The sequence below is a fragment of the Ranitomeya variabilis genome, chromosome 4 (genome assembly GCF_051348905.1).
Source record: "Ranitomeya variabilis isolate aRanVar5 chromosome 4, aRanVar5.hap1, whole genome shotgun sequence".
Taxonomy (NCBI): Eukaryota; Metazoa; Chordata; class Amphibia; order Anura; family Dendrobatidae; genus Ranitomeya; species Ranitomeya variabilis.
The window spans coordinates 53959512-53982241 of record NC_135235.1 but is presented as its reverse complement, the minus strand read 5'-3'; the positions used below and the strand labels follow the sequence as shown (position 1 = coordinate 53982241).

At 41.6% G+C, this 22730-nt stretch overlaps 1 protein-coding gene across 1 annotated transcript in view; it reads right to left on the bottom strand.

Annotated features, from left to right (window-relative positions):
- ADGRA1 (adhesion G protein-coupled receptor A1) overlaps nt 1-22730 on the bottom strand; it is an 847935-nt gene that overhangs the window by 656548 nt on the left and 168657 nt on the right. Inside the window, exons 3-6 of the mRNA XM_077258539.1 lie at nt 20613-20684; nt 16820-16891; nt 14668-14739; nt 11773-11936 (exon numbers count right to left, since the gene is read on the bottom strand). Coding sequence (XP_077114654.1) covers nt 11773-11936; nt 14668-14739; nt 16820-16891; nt 20613-20684 — 380 coding nt within the window. The remainder of the gene's footprint in view (nt 1-11772; nt 11937-14667; nt 14740-16819; nt 16892-20612; nt 20685-22730) is intronic.

The following is a 22730-nucleotide window of genomic DNA, read 5'->3' as shown; positions in this document are numbered from 1 at the left end:
TTCAGCTTATTACGCCAGGCATGTTCAATTTTTTAATGGCAAAATGACCACTAAGGGGCAATGAAACCTGAAAGTATGATGTCTTCTCTATATCACTACTACAGTTCGAGGGGAACTCTTTAAAAATATAAGGTCTATATGAAATATGCATTCACTTCTGTAGTTTGCATCGCTTTTTTTTTCATTAAAAGGTTTGCCCGGCCCAACCTTTCAATTGATTCATGCTGAACAAAACACGGGCTACATTAATCAAAGACCAGATCCTGAAATATAAACATACATATAATTGTAAGCGTGGCCGGGGACAGGATGACTCAGATGACCAGTCCTAGGCTTCTCCCTGCCCAGTCAGCGAGACTGATAGATCCCTCCCTATGTGTATGTATAGGGAGAAAGATGTCTGTCTAGCTGACCATGCGGGAAGAAGTCTGCTTGTATCTTCTTTTTGGATTAGCCCCCTTGTCTTTGACCGTGTTTTTCTCTTAAGGGTATTGTCCACTACTCAGAAAACTGTTTCCCTACGTTTCCCCACAGTAAAATAATAACAATTATACTTACCTCTGATGCCTCCACAAAGCCCTCCAACCAGTACAATGCATACTACACAGCCCTCAAAACAGTATAATGGGCCTCACATAGACCTCCAAATAGTATGATTCCCCCAAATAGAATAATGGCTACTACATAGCACTTCTAAACAGTATGATGGCCCCCTGCATAGCATTCCAAATAGTATTATGACCCCAACATAGCCCTCCAAATAGTATGATGTTCTCAAATAGTATGATGCCCACCCATAAATATCCCTCCAAAAAAGCATGATGACCCCTCAAATATCCATCCAAATAGTATGATGGCCCACATAGCCCTCCAAATAGTATGATGCCCCATCACAAATATCCCTCCAAATAGCATGATGTTCTCAAATAGTATGATGCCCACCCATAAATATCCCTACAAAAAAGCATGATGACCCCACTAATATCCATCCAAATAGTATGATGGCCCACATAGCCCTCTAAATAGTATGATGGCCCCTAAATATTACTGAAAATAATATGATGCCCCAAAATAGTATTAAGCCCCCACAAATAGCCCTCCAAATAGAATGATGGCCCCAAATATCCCGCTAAATAGTGTGATGCCCCCCCCCCCACAAATGTCCCTCCAAATAGGCGGATGGTCCACAACAAATATCCATCCAAATATTATGATGGTCCCCACATAGCCCTCCAAATAATAGGATGGCCGGCCAAGTAGCATGATGGACCCCACATAGCACTCCAAATAGTATGATGATTAAAAAAAAGTAATGCTCACCTCTCTCTGGTCTGTGCAGTGTGTGGTCTGCACTGCTCGGCACAGTGGTCCTTATGTAATGACATAATCGCGCCCACTTAGCTGAGATGTCAGACGCACAGGGAGAATAATGGAGGAGGGCGCGTCAGCGGACAGCTCCTTCTTCTATCATTGATTTCAACTGTAACGATATCCAGGATGCACTGTGCACAGGGCCCATCAGACTCCCGGGCCACATAGTGGCCACGTAGTCTGCTGCTGTTAGCGGTACACCACTAGTCAAAGGGCACCTAGAGTTGTTGAACTATATTTGTAAGGTTAACTTACTATTTAAGTCATACAGTATTTATCTATTTTTGGAGGGCTTGACAACCCCTTTAAAAATTATAGATATCCATTTTTTTTTCCATTTAATAATATAACAAATAATGAGATTTCACATTGTGGGAAAGAGACTTTAGGGCTTGTGGATTTTTTTCACCTAGTGAACTCTTTAAGAATGCACCCTTTTGTTATTCGAATAAACTTACATACATTTTCTAAAAATCATTTTCCAGAGCAGACCGATAAATCCCTCCAGGATGATGTCATAAACTGATTATGAGAAATGTACATAGAACTTTCCAAAACATCTGCTTTTAATTCTGTTGTTTTAAATTTGATCTGTGACATTAATCCGAAACCATCTTCTCGTGATAATCTCCCCAACTCCCAGGGATAATAGCCTGCCGCTCACAGACCAAAATTCCTGTCCCCTGGATTGAGAGTAAAACTTTTCATTAACACAAATATGTCTGCAGCTTATTGTTATCCATATAACCCCATTTTTATTATATACTGTACAGCTCTGGCAAAAATTAAGGGACCACTGCAAAATTTTCAGTTTGTCTGATTTTTCTCTTTATAGGTATATTTTTGAGTAAAATGTAAATTGTTCTTTTATTCTATAAACTACTGACAACATGTCTCCGAAGTTCCAAGCCATAAATTTTGTATTTATTTTCTGAAAATGAGAAATGGTCAAAATAGCAAAAAAATGCATTGCTGCAGATCTCAAATAATGCAAACAAAAAAACAAGTTCATAATCATTTAGAAACAACAATACCAATGTTTTAAATCAGGAAGAGTTCAGAAATCAATATTTTGTGGAATAACCATGATTTTTTTAATCACAGCTTTCATACCTCTTGGCATGCTTTCCACCAGGCTTTCACACTGCTTTTGGGTGACCTTATGCCACTCCTGGTACAAAAATTTAAGCAGTTCTTCTTTGCTTGATGGCTTGTGACTATCCATCTTCCTCTTGATTACATTCCAGAGGTTTTCAAAGGGGTTCAGGTCTGGAGATTGGGCTGGCCATGACAGTGATTTGATGTGGTGGTCCTCCATCCACACCTTGATTGACTTAGCTGTGTGGCATGGTGCATTGTCCTGCTGGAAAAACCAGTCCTCAGAGTTGGGGATTATTGCCTGAGTGGAAGGAATCAACTGTTTTTCCAGGATAACCTTGTATGCGGCTTGATTCATACGTCTTTCGCAAAGAACAACCTGCCCAATTCCAGCCTTGCTGAAGCATCCCCATCCTCCACCAAATTTCTCAGTGGGTGCAAGACACTGTGGCTTGTTCGCCTCTCCAGGTCTCCGTCTAACCATTAGATGACCAGGTGTTGATCTGGGGCTGCTTCAGCAATGCTGGAATTAGGCAGATTGTTCTTTGCGAAGGACGTATGAATCAAGCCGCATACAAGGTTATCACTGATTAAACACTGATCTAGGCGAACAACATCTGAGAGGAAAAAAATGTTTCAAGTATTCTATTTCCCCTTTGGCTATTTCAAAAAAATTGGTGCAATATCAAGTGCCGAAGGTTTACTGTGAGTGAGCTGTGGAAAAGATTCTCTGCCATTCAGCACTGGAACTCATACTCAAGGATAAGAACCAAAAAGAACAATATCAGGAGTGGAATGACAGCAGTTCTAATATACTTTTTCCCTTTGCATCCAATGATCAATGTGGATCGCACTAAATAATGGTATACACATTGGAGGAGGGGGGGCTTTTTTGCATTACTGGGACTCCCTGTAATGAAATTTGTACTTATACCATATGGAGGTGTTACAGAGGCACTGTGCATACTAGCCTTGCAGCTCTTCATGGGGCCTCCACAGACAGGCTTAACTCTAGCCACTCCATCTTCCAGAATCCTTGGGTTGCCCTGGCCTTCACGATTTTACCACTGTACAGGGATCTGAACTTACACAGAGGCCCCTGGGTTGGGTTCACAGAGTAGCTGCTGGCCGGCAGAACTGTTTGGCAGAGGATGGTCAGGAAGTTGTGTCAATATCAGGAGGTACGAAACGGAAAAAAAAATGTTTGTTAGAAGAGGGGTTAAACCCAAAGTACTCATCTAAGAAGGACATAGGTTGAAAGTCACAAATGAACCACGCAATGAGCTGAGCCTATTACTGTCAGAGGAGACAGGGATTTAGGCCTAGTGAGCATCCACTCAATGGGTTAACAGTAGGACATTAATATTGATCAGAGACAGAATTTACATCCTTAGCTCCCTGGATGGTACCAAAAGGACCAGCGAATACGCAGGACAATTGTGTAGTCGCCCACAATGACAGTGTGTCTTGCAACAGAAGTGGAGACAGGGAAGGCACGCACTGACAAAGATCTAAAAAGTTCTATGAAGTGTACCCCAAAAAGGTGTTGAGGGGAAAAATGGCTCCTGGGAAGTTAAAAATGAAAACAAAAATACGGTAACCATTACATCTGCATTCAGCAGAGCCAAATCCACTTTCTCAGTTCTCTGTGTCCTCTGTTAGGAAGGATGCTTGTATTAGGTGACCCTGGGCAGATTAGTCTGATAAACTGCAAAAATAAATAATTCATCTCTATGAGGAGACCACACACATGCACCAGTCGGTAGGAGATACATAACCGGGAGAATTGGACAGGATTGTGCACCCAAGGGCTCTGCAGAAGGAACATCTAGTAATAACATTTATGGCGCCTGGATTTATGGCCCAGGAAGCAGCGGCTCTTATTTAGATCACATTGGAAGCATTAAATATTTCCTCTTAAAAATACAGGAAGCCATTAGCGACAATTGTAATCCATAACCTCATGCCAGTTTTCTCTTCTGGCGCATTATTGTCCTAATTATAATGCAGTATAAACTCAATGTGAGGCAACATTAAAATAAGGCACGCTATTTCACAAATAATTTCTTTTCTTTATGCATTTTGTTTCCATTTTATCATTACTGTATGCAGTTTGTTACAAGAAAATTACTATGAATACAACTTTTCATGTATTCACTTGTCCTAAATAGACCTTTAGGGAATATAAAGAGCATAAAAGGATTTCTTTTGGAAAAAGTGTGGATTCATTTAAATCCCTAACATGGTCTATGCTCAAGAGTCCAGTGGGCGGTCCTACGTAGTGATCGGCAGCTACCTCTATGCGCAGTCGTACAGGGAAGACCTTTCATTCTTGTACAGAGAACTGCCCACTGGACTCCTAAGCTTAGAAAGTACTTGGATTTAAAATACTACAAGTTACGTTCATCACAGAAATTACTCCAGGATTCTGAATTATTTTGAAAAGTTGCGCAATTTTTGTGTAATGCAGAGTTGGGCAAACATTTTGCAACTGTTGGCGTTTTTACAGGGCTGTAGGAGTACAAGAGCGTGTTATCACAGCTTGTCTAATTTATGAGCTGTGGCATTTTATATATTAGACATAATATTCCAGTCTAAGATTTGTAGCGAGGTGCATGTCGCTTTGTCGGACTCTTCTGATTCATTAAGTGAGCCTCTTAATGGATCAGGAGCCTTTGACTTCAGCATGCCCCCTTATCAAGAGTATATTAGAATCATAGAAACAAAGAATGGTAAAGTTGGAAGGGACCTCCAGGGTCATCGTGTCCAACCCTCTGCTCAATGCAGGATTCACTACATCATCTCAGACAGATGTCTGTCCAGCCTCTGTTTGAAGATTTGCATTGAAGGAGAACTCACCACCTCTCGTGGCCACCTGTTCCACTCATTGATCACCCTCACTGTCAGTTTTTTCTAATAACTAATTTGTATCTTCTCCCTTTCAGTTTCATTCCATTGCTTCTCGTGTTTCCATGTGCAAATGAGAATAAGGATGATCCCTCTACACTGCGACAGCTCTTCAGATATTTGTAGACAGCTATTAAGTCTCCTTTTAGCCTTCTTTATTGCAAGCTAAACATTCCCAGATCCTTTAATGTTCCTTGTCCTGTCCTGTTCCTTGTCCTGTCCTGTCCTTGTTCCTTGTCCTGTATTAAGTCTCCTTTTAGCCTTCTTTATTGCAAGCTAAACATTCCCAGATCCTTTAATGTTCCTTGTAGGACATAGTTTGAAGGCCGCTCACCATCCTGCTAGCTCTGCTCTGAACTTGCTCCAGTTTTTCAATGTCTTTTGTAAAATGTGGTACCCAGAACTTGGCACAGTATTCCAGATGAGACCTGACCAAGCAGGACTACAGGGAGATAATGGCTGCTGCATCACACTGTTGCTTCATGTGCAGTTTGTGATCTATTAGTATACCCAAGTATTGTTCACACGTGCTGTTGCTTAGTTCTATTCCTCCCATTCTATAGATGTAACTTTAGTTTTTCTTGCCCAGATGTAGAATCTGCTGCCTGCAACATCCTTCAGCATGACCGGTTTGGCAGTGGGTCAATAATGGTGTGGGGTGGCATTTCTTTGGAGGGCCGCACAGCCTTCCATGTGCTCGCCAGAGGTAGCCTGACTGCCATTAGGTACTGAGATGAGATCCTCAGACCCCTTGTAAGACTATATGCTGGTGCGGTTGGCCCTGGGTTCCTCCTAATGCAGGACAATGCCAGACCTCATGTGGCTGGAGTTTGTCAGCAGTTCCTGCAAGATAAAGGCATTGAAGCTATGGACTGGCCCACACATTCCCCAGACATGAGTCCAATTGAACACATCTGGGACATCATGTCTCGCACCATCCACCAATGTCACGTTGCACCACAGACTGTCCAGGAGTTGGCGGATGCTTTAGTCCAGGTCTGGGTGGAGATCCCTCAGGAGACCATCCGCCATCTCATCAGGAGCGTGCCCATGCGTTGTGGGGAGATCATACAAGCATGTGGAGGCCACACACACTACTGAGCATTATTTCCTAGTCTTGAGGCATTTCCACTGAAGTTGGATCAGCCTGTAACTTCATTTTCTATGGGATATCCATGGGATATTAGTTGTGATTTACGTTAATCATTTTAGGTTTTATTGTTCTCAACACATTCCATTTTGTAATGAATAAAGATTTACAACTGGAATATTTCATTCAGTGATATCTAGGATGTGGGATTTTAGTGTTCCCTTTATTTTTTTGAGCAGTGTATATCAATCTGCTTAGATCCTTCTGCTCCAATAATTCCTTTTGCAAATTAAACAACACTGTTCTGACCAATCAAGACTGCTGTCTTATTTGCCAGTCCTGATAAAAAGCCAGCGATAGTAAGATACAGCAACTTCAATAAAAGGCACATGTGTCTTAAAGGGAACCCATCACCTGATTGCAACCAGGTATAATGCTTTCATAGAAAATATACCTTAAAGAGAACCTGCCATCAAGAAAATGCAGTCCAATCTGCCTGCACCATGTTATGGAGCAGGTGGAGCTAAGTACAATAATATATAGTTTTATGAGAAAAGATTCAATATAGTCTGTGAATTCATCATTTAAGCCTCTGCTCTCTCGGTCCAGTGGGCGGCCCTATCAGTGACTGACAGCTTTCTTTGTATAAGAGTGCATTCATAGATAGCTGTCAGTCACTAATAGGACCGCCCACTGGACTGAACATCCCAGAAAGAGCAGAGGATTACATTAATAAATCACCTGAATCTTGTCTCACAAATGTATATATCAATCTGCTTATCTCATCCTCCTTTATTATATGAGGCCTGCAGATTGCTCTACATTTTCATCTTCCTGTGGCCGGCTTCTCCCAGCGCTGCTCCTGGTGATTGACAGGTCTCTCGCTATGGAAGAGACCGGGCGCTCACCTGTAGCAGCGCTGAGAACAGCCAGCCGAGGCCTGGTCTAGTCTCCAGATATGATCCCTGATCAGATCTTTAAAGTATAACTTCTCAAAAACTGCTGGAGTGTTTCAAAGAAAAATATACCGGACTGCAATTTTGCAGCCAGGATCTGATTCATGCTACCCGTAATATTGGCAGCATGAATCTCCTGGCAAGTTAATTTTAATGAATTTTGCTCATCTTTCGGCTGCTTTGCACTGCCAGCTAAGAATTCACTCTAGTAAGGCGCTGGAGTAAATTTCTGCCAACATTTCTACTCTTTTTTTTTTGGAGGCATGATGAATTGGTTGACTGGCGCTTAGCCATGCCCGCCACTTAGCTGCCCACTTTTTGAACTGTTGTCGGAGCGAGTCATAATTGAACCAGAAATTCTAGTATTGGGGGCAAAAAAATTGTGATATTTCAAATGTCTTTATGCAAAAATACTTGTAAAAACTGCGTGATGAATCTGGCCCATGTGTATTGGGAAAGGTTCCCTTTAAAGTAGTTGGCTTTTAGATTAAATATGAGATTAGAAAATTCCAAAATATAGTGTTATTATTGGAATTTCTCCCTTTACAAGTAGGAGTGCTCTCATAATACTGTAACTGTGAGACTCAGGAATTTGGAATTATCCACGGCTGCCTTATAATTCTGAGAACTACATTAGTCCTAGGTGTGACCAGAAAGTCCCATGGGCCACGGCCGCAGTGGTTCAGCTAAAATGTTACCATTCAAGCCCACATATTATACAGAATATCTTTACAAATAGTTTCCTATGCTTATTTCTTTATGGATTTGTGATTTCTTAGAGCGGCAGTTACAATTCTACTGCTTGGTACTCCTTTCCAAAAGTTACAACTAACAGCCTAGCTGAGCCCGCATAATGTAATACAATCTGATATGCTGGGTTCTTAGAGATTTAAGTTTTCATCTACATCAGTCTACTGGATGTATTATGTAAGGGTTATTACTCCCAAGATGAAAATCAAGAGGAAAGGCTTCAAAAAGACACCTAAATACTACAAATTTGGCACAAATGACACATTTTGGCACGTGCCACATTCATATAAAACAATAGAAACCCTTCGATAAACTACTCAATACTTATAGGTAGAAAAAAGTATCCAAAAGTAAATAAAATGCTCAAAAAAATAAAGGGAACACTTAAACAACAGAATATAACTCCAAGTAAATCAAACATCTGTGAAATCAAACTGTCCATTTAGGAAGCAACACTGTTTGACAATCAATTTCACATGCTGTTGGTTGTGCAAATGGAATAGCCAACAGATGGAAATTATTGGCAATTATCAAGACACCCTCAATAAACTAGTGGTTCTGCAGGTGGGGACCACAGACCGCATCTCAGTACCAATGCTTTCTGGCTGATGTTTTGGTCACTTTTGAATGTTGGTTGTGCTTTCACACTTGTGGTAGCATGAGACGGACTCTACAACCCACACAAGTGGCTCAGGTAGTGCAGCTCATCCAGGATGGCACATCAATGCGAGCTGTGGCAAGAAGGTTTGCTGTGTCTGTCAGTGTAGTGTCCAGAGGTTGCAGGCACTACCAGGAGACAGACCAGTACACAAGGATGGGGCCGTAGGAGGGCAACAACCCAGGAGCAGGGCCGCTACCTCCACCTTTGTGCAAGGAGGAACAGGAGGAGCACTGCCAGAGCGTTGCAAAATGACCTCCAGCAGGCCACAAATGTGCATGTGTTTGCACAAACAGTTATAAAACCAACTCCATGAGGATGGTCTGCAGATGGGAGTCATGCTCACAGCCCAACACCATGCAGGATGCTTGGCATTTGCCACAGAACACCAGGATTGGCAAATTTGCCACTGGCACCCTGTGCTCTTCACAGATGAAAGCAGGTTCACACTGAGCTCATGTGACAGACGTGACACTGGTTGGCGCAGGCGTGCAGGGGTGTGGCCCCACTGTTCCACAGACCAGACTACCCTGGAAGGGGCGTAACTAAGTAGCTTCCTTGGTATTCACTGGAGCCTCTGATGGTGAAGTCAGGCTTGTGTGGCAGGAAGCTACCAGGTTCAACTCCAGGGTGGTGTCTGGCTGTGGCTGCTGATCCCACCGGGGAACGGAACACGGCAGAGACACTGGCAGGCAGATGGGCACAGCTCAGACACTGGCAGGCAGGTGGGGACAGCTGGCACTCTGGCAGGCGGGCGGGCATGGCTGAGATACAGGGCAGGCAGGCGGGCACGGAAGGTACTCAGGCAGGACAGGAGGACTAAACTGGTACACTGGCAGGACCGGTAGGTACCGGTATACAGGCAGGCGTGGCTGATATAGGGGAACAGGGAAGGACCTGTTCGGACAGGAGGAACAGAGATAGAGAAAGACCACATGAGTGGATGCAAAGCAGAAGCACAGAAGGGAGAGCCAAGAGCAGGAGGTGAAGCCAAAAACAGAAATGCAGGAGGTGGAGCCAAGAACAGGAGGTGGAGCCAAGAGCAGAAATGTAGGAGGTGGAGCCAGGAGCTGGAGGCAGAGCCAAGAACAGAAATGCAGGAGGCAGAGCCAAGAGCAGGAGGCGGAGCCAAGAACAGACTCACAGGAGGCGGAGCCAAAAGTAGAGATGTAGAAATGGAGCAACGTAGATCCGCAAGGAGCGGAGCCAGGTAGAACCACAAGGAGGGGAGTTGCAGAGCTATAGCTGAGTGGAGCCGCAGAGCAAGGCCACAGAGTGCAGAGCTGAGAGCAGAGCAAGCAAGACACAGAGTGCAGAGCCCAGAGCAGAGCAAAGCAAGACACAGAGTGCAGAGCCAAGAGCAGAGCAAGCAAGACACAGAGTGCAGAGCCAAGAGCATAGCAAAGCAAGATACAAAGTGCAGAGCTGAGAGCAGAGCAAACAAGACACAGAGTACAGAGCTAAGAGCAGAGCAAATTACGACACAAAGTACACACAGCAGAGAAAGCAAACCAAGACAGGGATATAAACGGACACAGGAACAGGAATAGACTAAGACAGATTTAGGAATGGGACTACGCACAGATACAAGGACACAAGCCAGGGTACTATGCCCCACTGGGTGGCAGACAAAGACACAGGCCAGGGTACAACGCCCCACTGGGTGACAGACACAGGACAGGGTACAACGCCCCACTGGGTGGCAGACACAGGAGTCAGAACACAGGGACCTGGCATCTCAGCAGCAAGGAACTGACTGAGGAAGTAAGTTGCACAGGCCCCCACCAATGGAAGGGGAAGTCTTAAGTACAGGAAGCCTCAATTGGCCAGGGACATCTTAACAAGGTTCACACTGTCTCATTAAGAAACAGGAATTGCCAGCGCTGCCCCCCTATGCACACAGACAGAGCATGCACAGAGCAAGCAGGAAACATGAGGCACACAGCATGGAGCCGGCAGCAGAGAGAACTCACAGCATGGCTCAGAGAAGTGAGTGAGTTTGTGTGTAATGCAGGTGGGGGACGGGAGGCAATGCAGTGATGCTGACAGGGTTGTTACACAGAGTCTGGAGATGCCGTAGAGAGCGATTTGCTGCCTGCAACATCTATCAGCATGACCGGTTTGGAGGTGGGTCAGTGTTGGTGTGGGGTGGCATTTCTTTGGAGGGCTGCACAGCCCTCCATGTGCTCGCCAGAGGTAGCCTGACTGCCATTAGGTACCGAGATGAGATCCTCAGAACCCTTGTGAGTCCATATGCTGGTGCTGTTGGCCCTGGGTTCCTCCTAATGCAGGACAATGCCAGACCTCATGTGGCTGGAGTGTGTCAGCAGTTCCTGCAAGATGAAAGCATTGAAGCTATGGACTGGCCCGCCCGTTCCCCATACCTGAATCCGATTGAGCACATCTGGGACATCATATCTCACTCCATCCACCAATGTCACGTTGCACCACAGACTGTCCAGAAGTTGGTGAATGCTTTAGTCCAGGTCTGGGAGGAGATCCCTCAGGAGACCATTCACCGCCTTATCAGGAGCATGCCCAGGCGTTGTAGGAGGTCATACAGCACGTGGAGGCCACACCCACTACTGAGCATCTTTTCCTTGTCATGAGGCATTTCCACTGAATTTGGATCAGCTAGTTATTTGATTTTCCACTTTGATTTTGAGTATCATTCCAAATCCAGGCATCCATGGGATATTCATTTTGATCTACACTGATAATTGTTATGTTTTATTATTCTGAACACATTCCACTATGTAATGAATAAAAATTTGCAACTGGAATATTTCATTCAGAGATAGCTAGGATGTGGTATTTTAGTGTTCCCTTTATTTTTTTGAGCAGTGTATATAAAAAGCTCTTTGCAAGAACATAAGCGGATTAAAAAAGCACATGATACTGTATGTTATGCTGCACATGGGGTCTCAGGGGGATTTGCTTACCACAAGTCATCTGAATCTTTTCTAGAGAATGAAATGCTCGGCCTTGGACTTTACGTGGATGCTTGCAGACTGTGTCTTCGCTGATACGGACAGCATTTTCTTCTGCCCATGTTAAAATCCACTTCATATTACAATCACAGATGAGCGACTCGGTGTTAAAAAATCTGCACAATGTAAATAGATAAAGTGGTTCAGATGTGGATACTTATAGAATCAAAACCTAAATTAACATACACTTGTCATATACAGCCTGCATCGCTCACACTCTACTTCTCACACACTTTACACATTGCTCACACACCACATCTCATACACATCACATCCCATAGACAGCAGTATCACTCGTCACATCTAATACTCACTACATTTTACATATTGTACATGACAGTTGGTATACGTGAATCCCCATGAGTTTCTCTACCCACCTTTTTTACTCCTCATTTTTACCCTTCAACCAAACGGCCCGACCACTTTATCTAAAATAAAAAACTGACCACAATGGTATTTGGATAAGTTGGCCACAGCAGCCGTTTATTAACACATAATAACAACACAGTTTATTTATTAAACATTAACCATGGGGAGGGTGGTCCTCGAGGCCCCAAAATGTAATAAACTTGGCCTCCAGACCATAAAAACTTGTCTTCCATAACCGTAAAACTTAGCCTCCAGGTCACGTCTTGCCTCTAGCCGCTAAGCTCCAGCTCAGAGACGCCCATAGACTCACCCGGCCAATTTCCTCCAAAATTACCCATATATCCTAATTATCACCTCCATGTGATCTTTTTGTTCCATTCCAAATTTGTTCACCCACGGGGGAGTCCAGGACCTTAGAGATCCCCCCCCCTCCGATCCACCATTTCCATCACCACCAACCTCGAGGACCTCCCCCCCCACGCCTTGCTGCCGCGACAAAACAACAGAAAACATAACGCAATAATTCGAGCAATACAACGATAATAACCCCTTTTTCTTAACGACCTTGACATCACCTATGAACGTTTCCAAAGCAACCAACAAAAAAGGGAGGGTGGGTGGGAGCTTGTTTCTAGTACGGTGGGGGACCTAAAATGGTTGCCCCACTGAGATGGCCGTTGCCCCTTATACTGCCCGCCCTTACTCCGCCTCTTCTCCCCATTCCCCCTCCCCCTAGCCATACATCATTCCCCTGATTCAAATTTATTAACCCTTCCCCACCCAAAATTCCCTCAACCCAATGCTTTCTCATGTATTATCACTTAACCCTGTCATGGCGTCCTCCCTTTGAAGGCCTGCGGCCCAGTACGGCCTTACTTTACTCAAACACCACATCTCATACATACACAGCATACATCACTCACATACCACATCATACACAGAATACATGGCTCATACACTATATCTCACACACAACAAACATACATACAACACTCAGATACCACATCATACACAGCATACATCACTCATACACTACATCTCATACACAGCATGCATGCATCACTCACCTACCACATAATACATAGAACACATCACTCATACACTACATTTTATACACAGGATACATACTGTACATCACTCACATACCACATCATACACAGCATACATCGCTCATACACTTCATCTCATACACAGTAAACATACATGCAATTTGTAGATTGTGAGCCTTCGCGGGCAGGGTCCTCTCTCCTCCTGTACCAGTCATAACTTGTATTGTTTAAGATTATTGTACTTGTTTTTATTATGTATACCCCTCCTCACATGTAAAGCGCCATGGAATAAAATGGGGCTATAATAATAATAAATAATAATAATAATAATACATCACGCACATGCCATCATAAACAGCATACATCACTCATACACTACATCTCATACACAGCATGCAAACATCACTCACATACCATCATACACAGCATACATCACTCATACACTACATCTCGTACACAGCATACATACATCACTCACAGACCACATCATACACAGAATACATCGCATATACACTACGTCTCATACACAGCACACATGACTCACACATGTCACATCATATTATCCACAGTAGTATCACTTAGACATCACAACTTATACACACTACATATATTTCTCCAAAGCCACACCTCATATATAACACACTACTCACATACCACATCATACACAGTGCACATCATTCACACACCACATCTACACAGCATATATCACTCACACACTACATCTCATGCACAACATACATCACTTTCACATCATATCTCACACACATCAGTGATCACATGTCATACACACATGTCATACACAGCAATATCACTCATACACATCTCAACTAATACACACCATGCCAGACACGGCACTCAATCCTCACACACTATATCTCATACATAGAATATGTCACTCACTTATCACCATATCTCTTACTCAACGTACAGCACTCATACACACCACATCACATATACAATGCATATCACTCACTCATCAGATCCGATTTAAAACATTTCTCTTTCGTCCTACATTGACGGTTTCATACGAAGCGCACATCACTAACGCAATATTGTTACACTTGGCATGCATCAACACATAAAATCCAAAAATTATCGCCTAATCACTAGATAAGTGATCATTTTTAGACTGATATTGGTGCTACCAGCTAATGTTCTCCATTCTCCACTGGAGAAAGAAGTGTCTGATCTTGCATGTGCTCTGCTTCTCCATTTATTGTCCATGGGAGCGATGATGATACATCTATAAGAATCTGTCATTACGTGTGTTAACAGCAGCTTAGTTGTTTTTTTCTTCATAAGAAGAATTGAAAAAAATTGGCAAAACAGCAAAAAGGTCTAAAAATAGTCAGTATATCCATAAATCAGGCAGAACTCCAATGTAATGCAGAAATACTGGATTGAGCAGAAATATATAATATGTACTTACACGGCCTTTAGTGATGTCAGTTCTCGAAATACATTAGATTCAAGGATAGAGAAAATATTTCCAGATATATTTCTAAAGTAAAAAGGAAAGAGAAGAACATACTGTATGACCCCAGTTATAGACGGGTGTCCACAAGACCTCAGATACATAGCGTGGTTTGTTAGCACACAGGGCAAGACAACAGTCCCTAACCCACGGAATGTTAGTAGTCCCTTAGTCCCTATTACCAGTCCAGTATTGGATCCCTAGAATTCCCTGCAAGTAGAGGAATAACTCCAGGTTCCTGGGCCGCGTTTTACAGTTGTAGCATACTCCAAATTCCTAGCACACAAATGTAATAATGAGGGTGTAACAGCACCCTACACTATATACTCAGTGCAGCCAGTCTAATACTAAGGCCCGATTCATTAAGAATGGCGTTTAGTATGCTAATCTTAATTAGGGGTATGCCGGAATAAGTTGTGGCAAATTCATTAAAAGGCACGCGCCATTTAATAAACAAGATCAGTGGCATGTGCCTCAGTTCATCTCGAGAGAAATCTTACTTCTGTCCGCATTAAGGGACGCAACCACTTTTAATAAATTTGTCCCAGCTCCTCCCGAAATATGCCCAGTTTGGCAGGGATTGCCTTAACTAGCATGAAGAGACCAAAAGTCGCAAAAGGTTTGTGCAACTTCATGTTGGGCAAACATTTTGCCATTTTTTAAGCTATTTTTCACCTGAATTCTGGCGTAAACACCATTTTGAATTGGGGCCTAAGTGTATGGACCTTGTAATCCGATATGGTCCACCTTCTACACTCCACTGATAATACTGGTGTGAAGACTCATAGTAAAACTCCGTCATCTGTTGTCGCCTGCTGGTGATTGCTTTTTCCGCATAAGACAAAATAACCTTAACATTTTTTTTTTCTTGCTTTTTTCAAGGAGGTATCATTTTTTTTATGGATTGAGCTATTTGATGCTTGTTTCTTTTGAGAGGAGCAGTAGTATATATTTCGGTATTCATTTTTTTTATCACTTTTTATTCCATGTCTTTGGGAGCAGTATTAGCAAAATCCAGCAACTTTTGTATTTTTTAGCAGCTTATTATTTTTTTCTATGCTACTTCGCCAGATGGGATAAATATTCCTTTCATAATATGGAGTCATTATGGTTGCAGAGATATTAATTCTGTGGGTTTTTTTTTTATTGCTGTTCAATAATCACAGACCTTTGGGACTAAATTAGACCTGCGGCTTCCAGTCATTATGTCGAACCCCTTAGATGCCGGGGTAAATCTTGACTTCAGCATCTAAGGGATTAAACATTTAGAATCTGAGTTATCTCTGATCTCAGCTATTGCAGCAATAAAAAGTGAGGAGTGTAGAAAGGCTCCTTCTCTTACCTCGGGAATATTGTGGAGTAAAGATAATAAATATGTTGGTTTATCCTCTACTGATGGATGAAATGTTACAGTCTATTACCATGTAACTCGTAGTTTTTTTGTGATTTATCATTCATTTTATTACAATTATTAAACGACTATGCAATGACTTTTATCCTTTTGTAAATTTCATTGCACAACTCATATGAAAAAAAAAATCTGTATGAAAAAAATCCATAAATTGTTTTAAATGTATGATTTTAATGTGCCTTCTTCTGCAGCTTTCATGTATTCTAATGCTTTGCAAGCTGCTTGATGCAGTTCAGTCTCATTTCTAAAACGTGGACTTCTTAGGCCAAGTCTCCAGTCTCTCCTGTCTTCTCCTCAACATGAAAGTTAAGTTCAAATTCGAGCTTCTTATCTCTTTTCTCCTTAATTATATTAGCTGATTTATGACCTTATAAAATATTAATTTCAATATCATCATAAATCAGCTTTAAAGAGAAGTATTACAAAGGAATTGTAACAAACTCTTCCACCAGAACAAGTTCACTGATGGATTTGACTGTTACCTTATTTTGCAGTCTGATATGTACACAAAGGACACAGAAGCAAACAGTCCAACATTTTTAACGAAAACCTACTGTCATTTTTTTTAAAAAAATACATGTAGTTCAGAAAAATACTAAATTTACATTCTAGGTGTTTAGAACCTTTTAGCTTAAAAATGATCAAATTACAAATTATCATATTTGATAGAATTTTGCAAAAAAGCCATACACGTACAGTTTGTGGAGACTGCTGAGTCCAATGAACATTTCATATGACAGACAACCGATACGGTTATTGGATAAATCTCTGTAAGGAAATAAAAATAATAATAAATTTAGATTAAATCCTTGATCTAAATTGCTGGCTATACAGACTATCTAGATGGTTCCATTCATTGAAAGAGATTAAAACAAATGTTGATTCCTTCTATAAATGGCGCCCCTCTGGTCTATAGTTTGTGTGATAGTATCTCAGGTCCATTCACTTCAAAGCAAAAATACAATTATTACATTTAGTATTGTATCCTTGCAGCCCTTATGACCGAGACCAAATTGATAACCACTTTTTAGGTGTCTACTTTGAAAAATATTGTATACAAAAACGGAAGGGGGAATTTTTAGCTAAAAATATAGATATTTTTTATTAGATATACATGTGTAAAACAATATTTAATAAACCAAATAACATAAGAGACAACAAAAGCCACAACATTGATAATAGAGCTCTGCATATAGTATTGTAAAATAGGTATAATAGATATAGACGTAAGTTGTATAGAATTTCAAATGATAAGACACAATTGTGAGAGCTGACATTGCATACATACAAACATATATGTACCCATTCATATGTATGCAGCAAAATGCTTTTACCCATAATGTGATTCACTATGCAACGTTACCACAGAAACATATTCTTTAATGCATGTTTCACATGTATTGATTCACTTCCTCAGGGGGTAATTACTTGTATTCCAAAATTAAATAACAATTCATATTACTCTACTCTACGCTGTTCTTTTGCTGTTTCTCCTGGAACTGTATGGGATTGATTCTAAAGGTGCAATTACACTGCACAATTACCGTGAATGAGTGTTCCAATGAACACTCGTTTCACGATAATCTTACGGTTTAAACAGTCTGCCAATCACCCAACGAAAGAGGAAAATGACAGATGACAGATGGATGGCATACTGATCCAAAACACTGATGACACCGGTACTGTTTTTTCCAGTACCAGTTTTATACAGACTTGTGTACATTTGGCATTCCGTTCTCCTTTTCTCCAAACACAGTGCAAAGTCTGAACCATGCCTCCCTTTCTATTGGGTAGGATAGACCAGCTCCAATGACGAAGGTGCTGGGCTTACCATGTGGCAGAGAACCGGCAGGGGACGCCTGGTTCAGACTTTCCACAGTGCTTCCTTTGCTTCTGTAGGGACCAGTTTGGAGACGATGAGAATGGGCTACCAGGGGGACAGCGGCTGCAAAACACAGGGTTCCAGGTATTACGATCTTACATGGGGAAATATATAGTCACATTTATAGTTGTATTTACAGGGTAGATTTAAGCAACTTTTGAGTGTCGAATACAGGTTGTAACATTTTAATGTGTTTTTAGCTTTTTCTCATTTTTAGCAATCTGGACCGAAGAGTTTTAATGACTACTTCTTCAGCAAAAGAATAAATCAACTTTATTGTGAAATTACTGCCTAATTTGCATCCCAGCTGCCTGCCACTTGTAACAGCAGCACACGTGTTTGCTTATGAGGTTATAGGAAAACCTATAGATCTCGGCAGCTTCGCCTACAGTACTTCAGTAGCGAGAACAAACTGTGCTCTCCGAACAATTAAACCTGAATGACTGTTCAGTCTCCTGTTTAATGGCTGGAAAACATATAAACAGCTTGAACACATGTAAGCGTCTGATATACAATAATCTCTACAAATACACAGTCATGCTCGTTGATTCTCGGATTGCTCTCTTGATGAAATGATAGATGCGGCGCCAGAAGTACTCAGCTCCAGTAAATCCTATTAAACTCTCCGTCAAGTTTCAATTTGGATAAGGGTTTTTTCTTATTTTACAAACTTAGATAGCACTCGAGATGTAAATATTGTTTAAAAGGGTTGTCCGGTGTTGAGTTACAAATCTTCAGTCACTCTATGTGACTGCAGACTTGAGAATCCTCACACTGCACACACTGTGAAGATTTTCTGGTGCCGGCGTTGGGAGCGGCCGTCACGTGACCCCAAGAATGCGATACGCATACTTCCGGCCACATTTTTACTTGATAGGCTCAGCGTCACTCAATGCAAGTATATTGAGTGAGGTCAGAAATGGTCTACTCGAAAAACGGCCAGGAGTGTGCAATATTGCATACTTGTAGTCACATGGCTGTCACTGGCGTTGCTGGTACTAGAGAATCCCCACAGTGTTCATGGCTCGCAATGTGAGGATTCACAAGTTTGCAGTCACATAGAGTGACTGCAGACTTGTAGCTTAAGACCAGGTCCTTTAACTTCATGTTCTAGGTTGAAGTATCTAGTGCTCTTAATTTGAGGGCTGATGTTGATGATTGTGATTTTCTGGTGTACTCCATATTTAAGGGAGATATTTGGAGGGGACAGTTGCAGATTTCTGCTTTCAGCAGAATCATCAGCAGTCAGACGTTGTGGTAGAATAAACTGTTTTACTTAGCACATGAAGTAACCATCATCTGTATCATCACGAGGATCAAGGAGGATTGCAGGAGAAAAACTGACATAAGTAAATCGGAGAGGTCACAAAGTACAGTATTAACATGCTCTAACAATTAACACAGCAACATCTGCTGTCTTCTTTAAATAGTCCCTCTACAGTATAAGTCTGCAGCTGTTCTACACTTCAACAAGGATCACAAAAATATTGTTACTTTCTTACGTTCAGGTTAAAATGAACAACATGAACAAGACTTATGGGATATTTTGGAATGACAATCAGGTGTAAGTGGGTGACCTATTTTATTTTAAGAGAAGGCGTCTATCAAAGTTTGATACTCAAAACACAAGTTTGCGGAATTGATCATAGCACAAACAAAGATCACTCTTGAGGACCTCCAAAGAAGAATTGTTGATGCTCATCAGGCTAGAAAAGGTTATAAAACCATCTCTAAAGAGTTTGGACTCCACCAATCTACAGCCAGACAGCTTGAGTACAAATGGAGGATATTCAAGACCAATATTACCCTCCCCAGGAGTGTTCCACAAACATAAGAGCAATGCATATAATAATCTGGAAGGCGACAAAGGAACCCAAGATAATATCTAAGCAACTTAAGGCCTTTTCCACATTAGCTAATGTTAATGTTCATGAGTCCACCATCAGCAGGATACTGAATAACAATGTTGCCCATGACAAGATTGCAAAGAGAAAGTCACTGCTCTCCAAATTGAACATTGCTAACCAAGCTGACTCCTGATGGAAAAAGCTCCAAATTAAGGACTATCCAATCAGAAGGCTGCAAAGAAAATGCTTTATTAGAAAAATATTCAAAACGCTTAAAAAACATTTCAAAAGTGCTTCATAAAATGTTTTAGGAAACAAAAAACTCCTCCAAAAAATTCCACAAAGAAGGAGCATTTCCTGATACGGTTTTGCAATAGAAAACTCGTAGTTTTTCAGCACCCGAAAAAAAGCTCTGTGTGCACATATATATTACCTTCTCCAGCAACAATACAAGGTGTCAATGTTGCTTCAGTGATTTAGCCAGGTGACCATTTTTCTGTGACTTGTGGAACAGAACTAAATGGATGGTTGAATTTTTGGTAAGAACAGAGTCATTATTTACATAAAAGGCTGAACATGTTCCATGGAGAAGCAATCATTGTAGTACATCCACAAATATCTTAAAAACACGGTAAGACTTTCCGCCCTGCGCCAGGAGCTGATCTACTGTTATTGCTTGGTGACATATTGCCATTCCCTGTGGTAAGAATGTCGATGTGAACACAATTTGCAAAGTAATTCAAACAGAATTAATACTTACAGACGCCTCAGTTCAGAAAGTCCATAAAAGGCCCCTGGCTCGATGGTGCTAATCAGGTTATTCCGCAGATCTCTGGAGATAGAATATACACACAGCAATTAATTATCGGCGTATGGGCTATTGTAGAAGGAACGACAACACTGGCATCAATTCACATTAACGTCAAGATTACTGTTCAATATGAAAAGCAATATAAATAACAATGATGAATCGGCGTCAATGCTGTCATGATAATGTCCCTCTCCGAACTTCAGCATAGCCTGTTTCATCTCTATTCTAAAAAAGGAGCATGGAACGCACCTCCAAAAAATCATACATTGATCTAATGCCGATAGGCAACAATATAAATAACCGAAATCGAGGTTCTTAGTTCATTCTGATCAGACTATATGAAGCCCACTGCCACGTCACTGTGACCTTTCAATGGATCCTAATGTTTATTGCCTTTTATTGATCAGAATGTTAAACTAAGAACCTAATGTTCAGTTATATATATTTTTGCCTAGCGGTATTAGATCAATGTATGATTTTTGGAGGTGCTGTCCATTCTCTTTTTTAGCATATTGCATGATTTGTCCTTTTTTTCTCGGCTTGCATCATAAAGCAACAAATCAAATGAGTGACGGCACGTATCTAAGAAAATTTGTAAGTAGATGCACGTGTTAATCAAAGTATTACTGTAAGTACTTAAAGATATGTATGTTAGTAAAATACAAACTGCCTGTGACAGACAGATCCAAGTGACAGTAATAATAAAACAACTTGTGCCTACTGGTCCCAAGAAAAGTGCTCTAAATGTATTAGATCAGAATGAATCTGTGGCTAAGGTGAGAATTTCAGAAAACATTATATATTCATAAAAACTCAATCAGTGGAGCATCATTTCTCCTGTGTACATTATACAGCAATTCATATGTTACCTAAAAGACAAAAAATAATCCAATTTCCTCCACATAAAACAAGGCTTCATGCAGTCATGCAAATGAAAAAATATGAAAAGTAAGAGCTCCAAAAATGTTGAAAATCCAAAAACTAAATAATAATTGCCCATCACTAAAGACCCTTTTAAGCTTAGTCATTAAGGTGTTAATTACATTATTAACATGAAATGTTTTCTTCATAGAAAAAATGTAAGAGAGGTGTAATACAATGAGATTGTCCATTTTGAAAAATTATTTTTTTGTAAAAAGAGTCATCAAAGATTTGGATGGATACAGGTTCTTATAGCTGAGAGCACCAGATGAAGCCCCTTCAGGCAATTTGGGAGATCTATAAGATTGTGTGCCCAGAGAAGAAAAGGTGAGCCATACCATGAGTCCTGTATCTGTCAACAGTAAAGCATCCTGAGACCATTCATGTGTGGGGCTTTTCATCTATGGAGGGTGCTCACCTCTTTGCTTAAGAACACTGCCATGAATGTTATCTGATCATCCTCCAAGAGTAAAGGTACCTTCACACTAAGCGACACTGCAGCGATACCGACAATGATGGCGATCGCTGCAGCGTCGCTGTTTGGTCGCTGGAGAGCTGTCACACAGACCGCTCTCCAGCGACCAACGATGCCGAAGTCCCCGGGTAACCAGGGTAAACATCGGGTTGCTAAGCGCAGGGCCACGCTTAGTAACCCGATGTTTACCCTGGTTATCAGTGTTAAATGTAAAAAAACAAACACTACATACTTACATTCGCGTCCCCCGGCGTCCGCTTCCCTGCACTGTGTGAGCGCCGGCCCTAACAGCAGAGCGGTGACGTCACCGCTGTGCTTTGCTTTCCGGCCGGCACTGACACACTCAGTGCAGGAAGCTCTGAGCAGCAGCGCGGACGCCGGGGGACGTGGCAGACATCAGAGGGTGAGTATGTACTGTTTTTTTTTCACTTTTACAATAGTAACCAGGGTAAATATCGGGTTACTATGCGCGGCCTGCGCTTAGTAACCCGATATTTACCCTGGTTACCATTGTAAAACATTGCTGGCATCGTTGCTTTTGCTGTCAAACATGGCGATACACGCCGATCTGATGACCAAATAAAGTTCTGAACTTTCAGCAACGACCAGCGATATCACAGCAGGATCCAGATCGCTGCTGCGTGTCAAACACAACGATATCGCTATCCAGG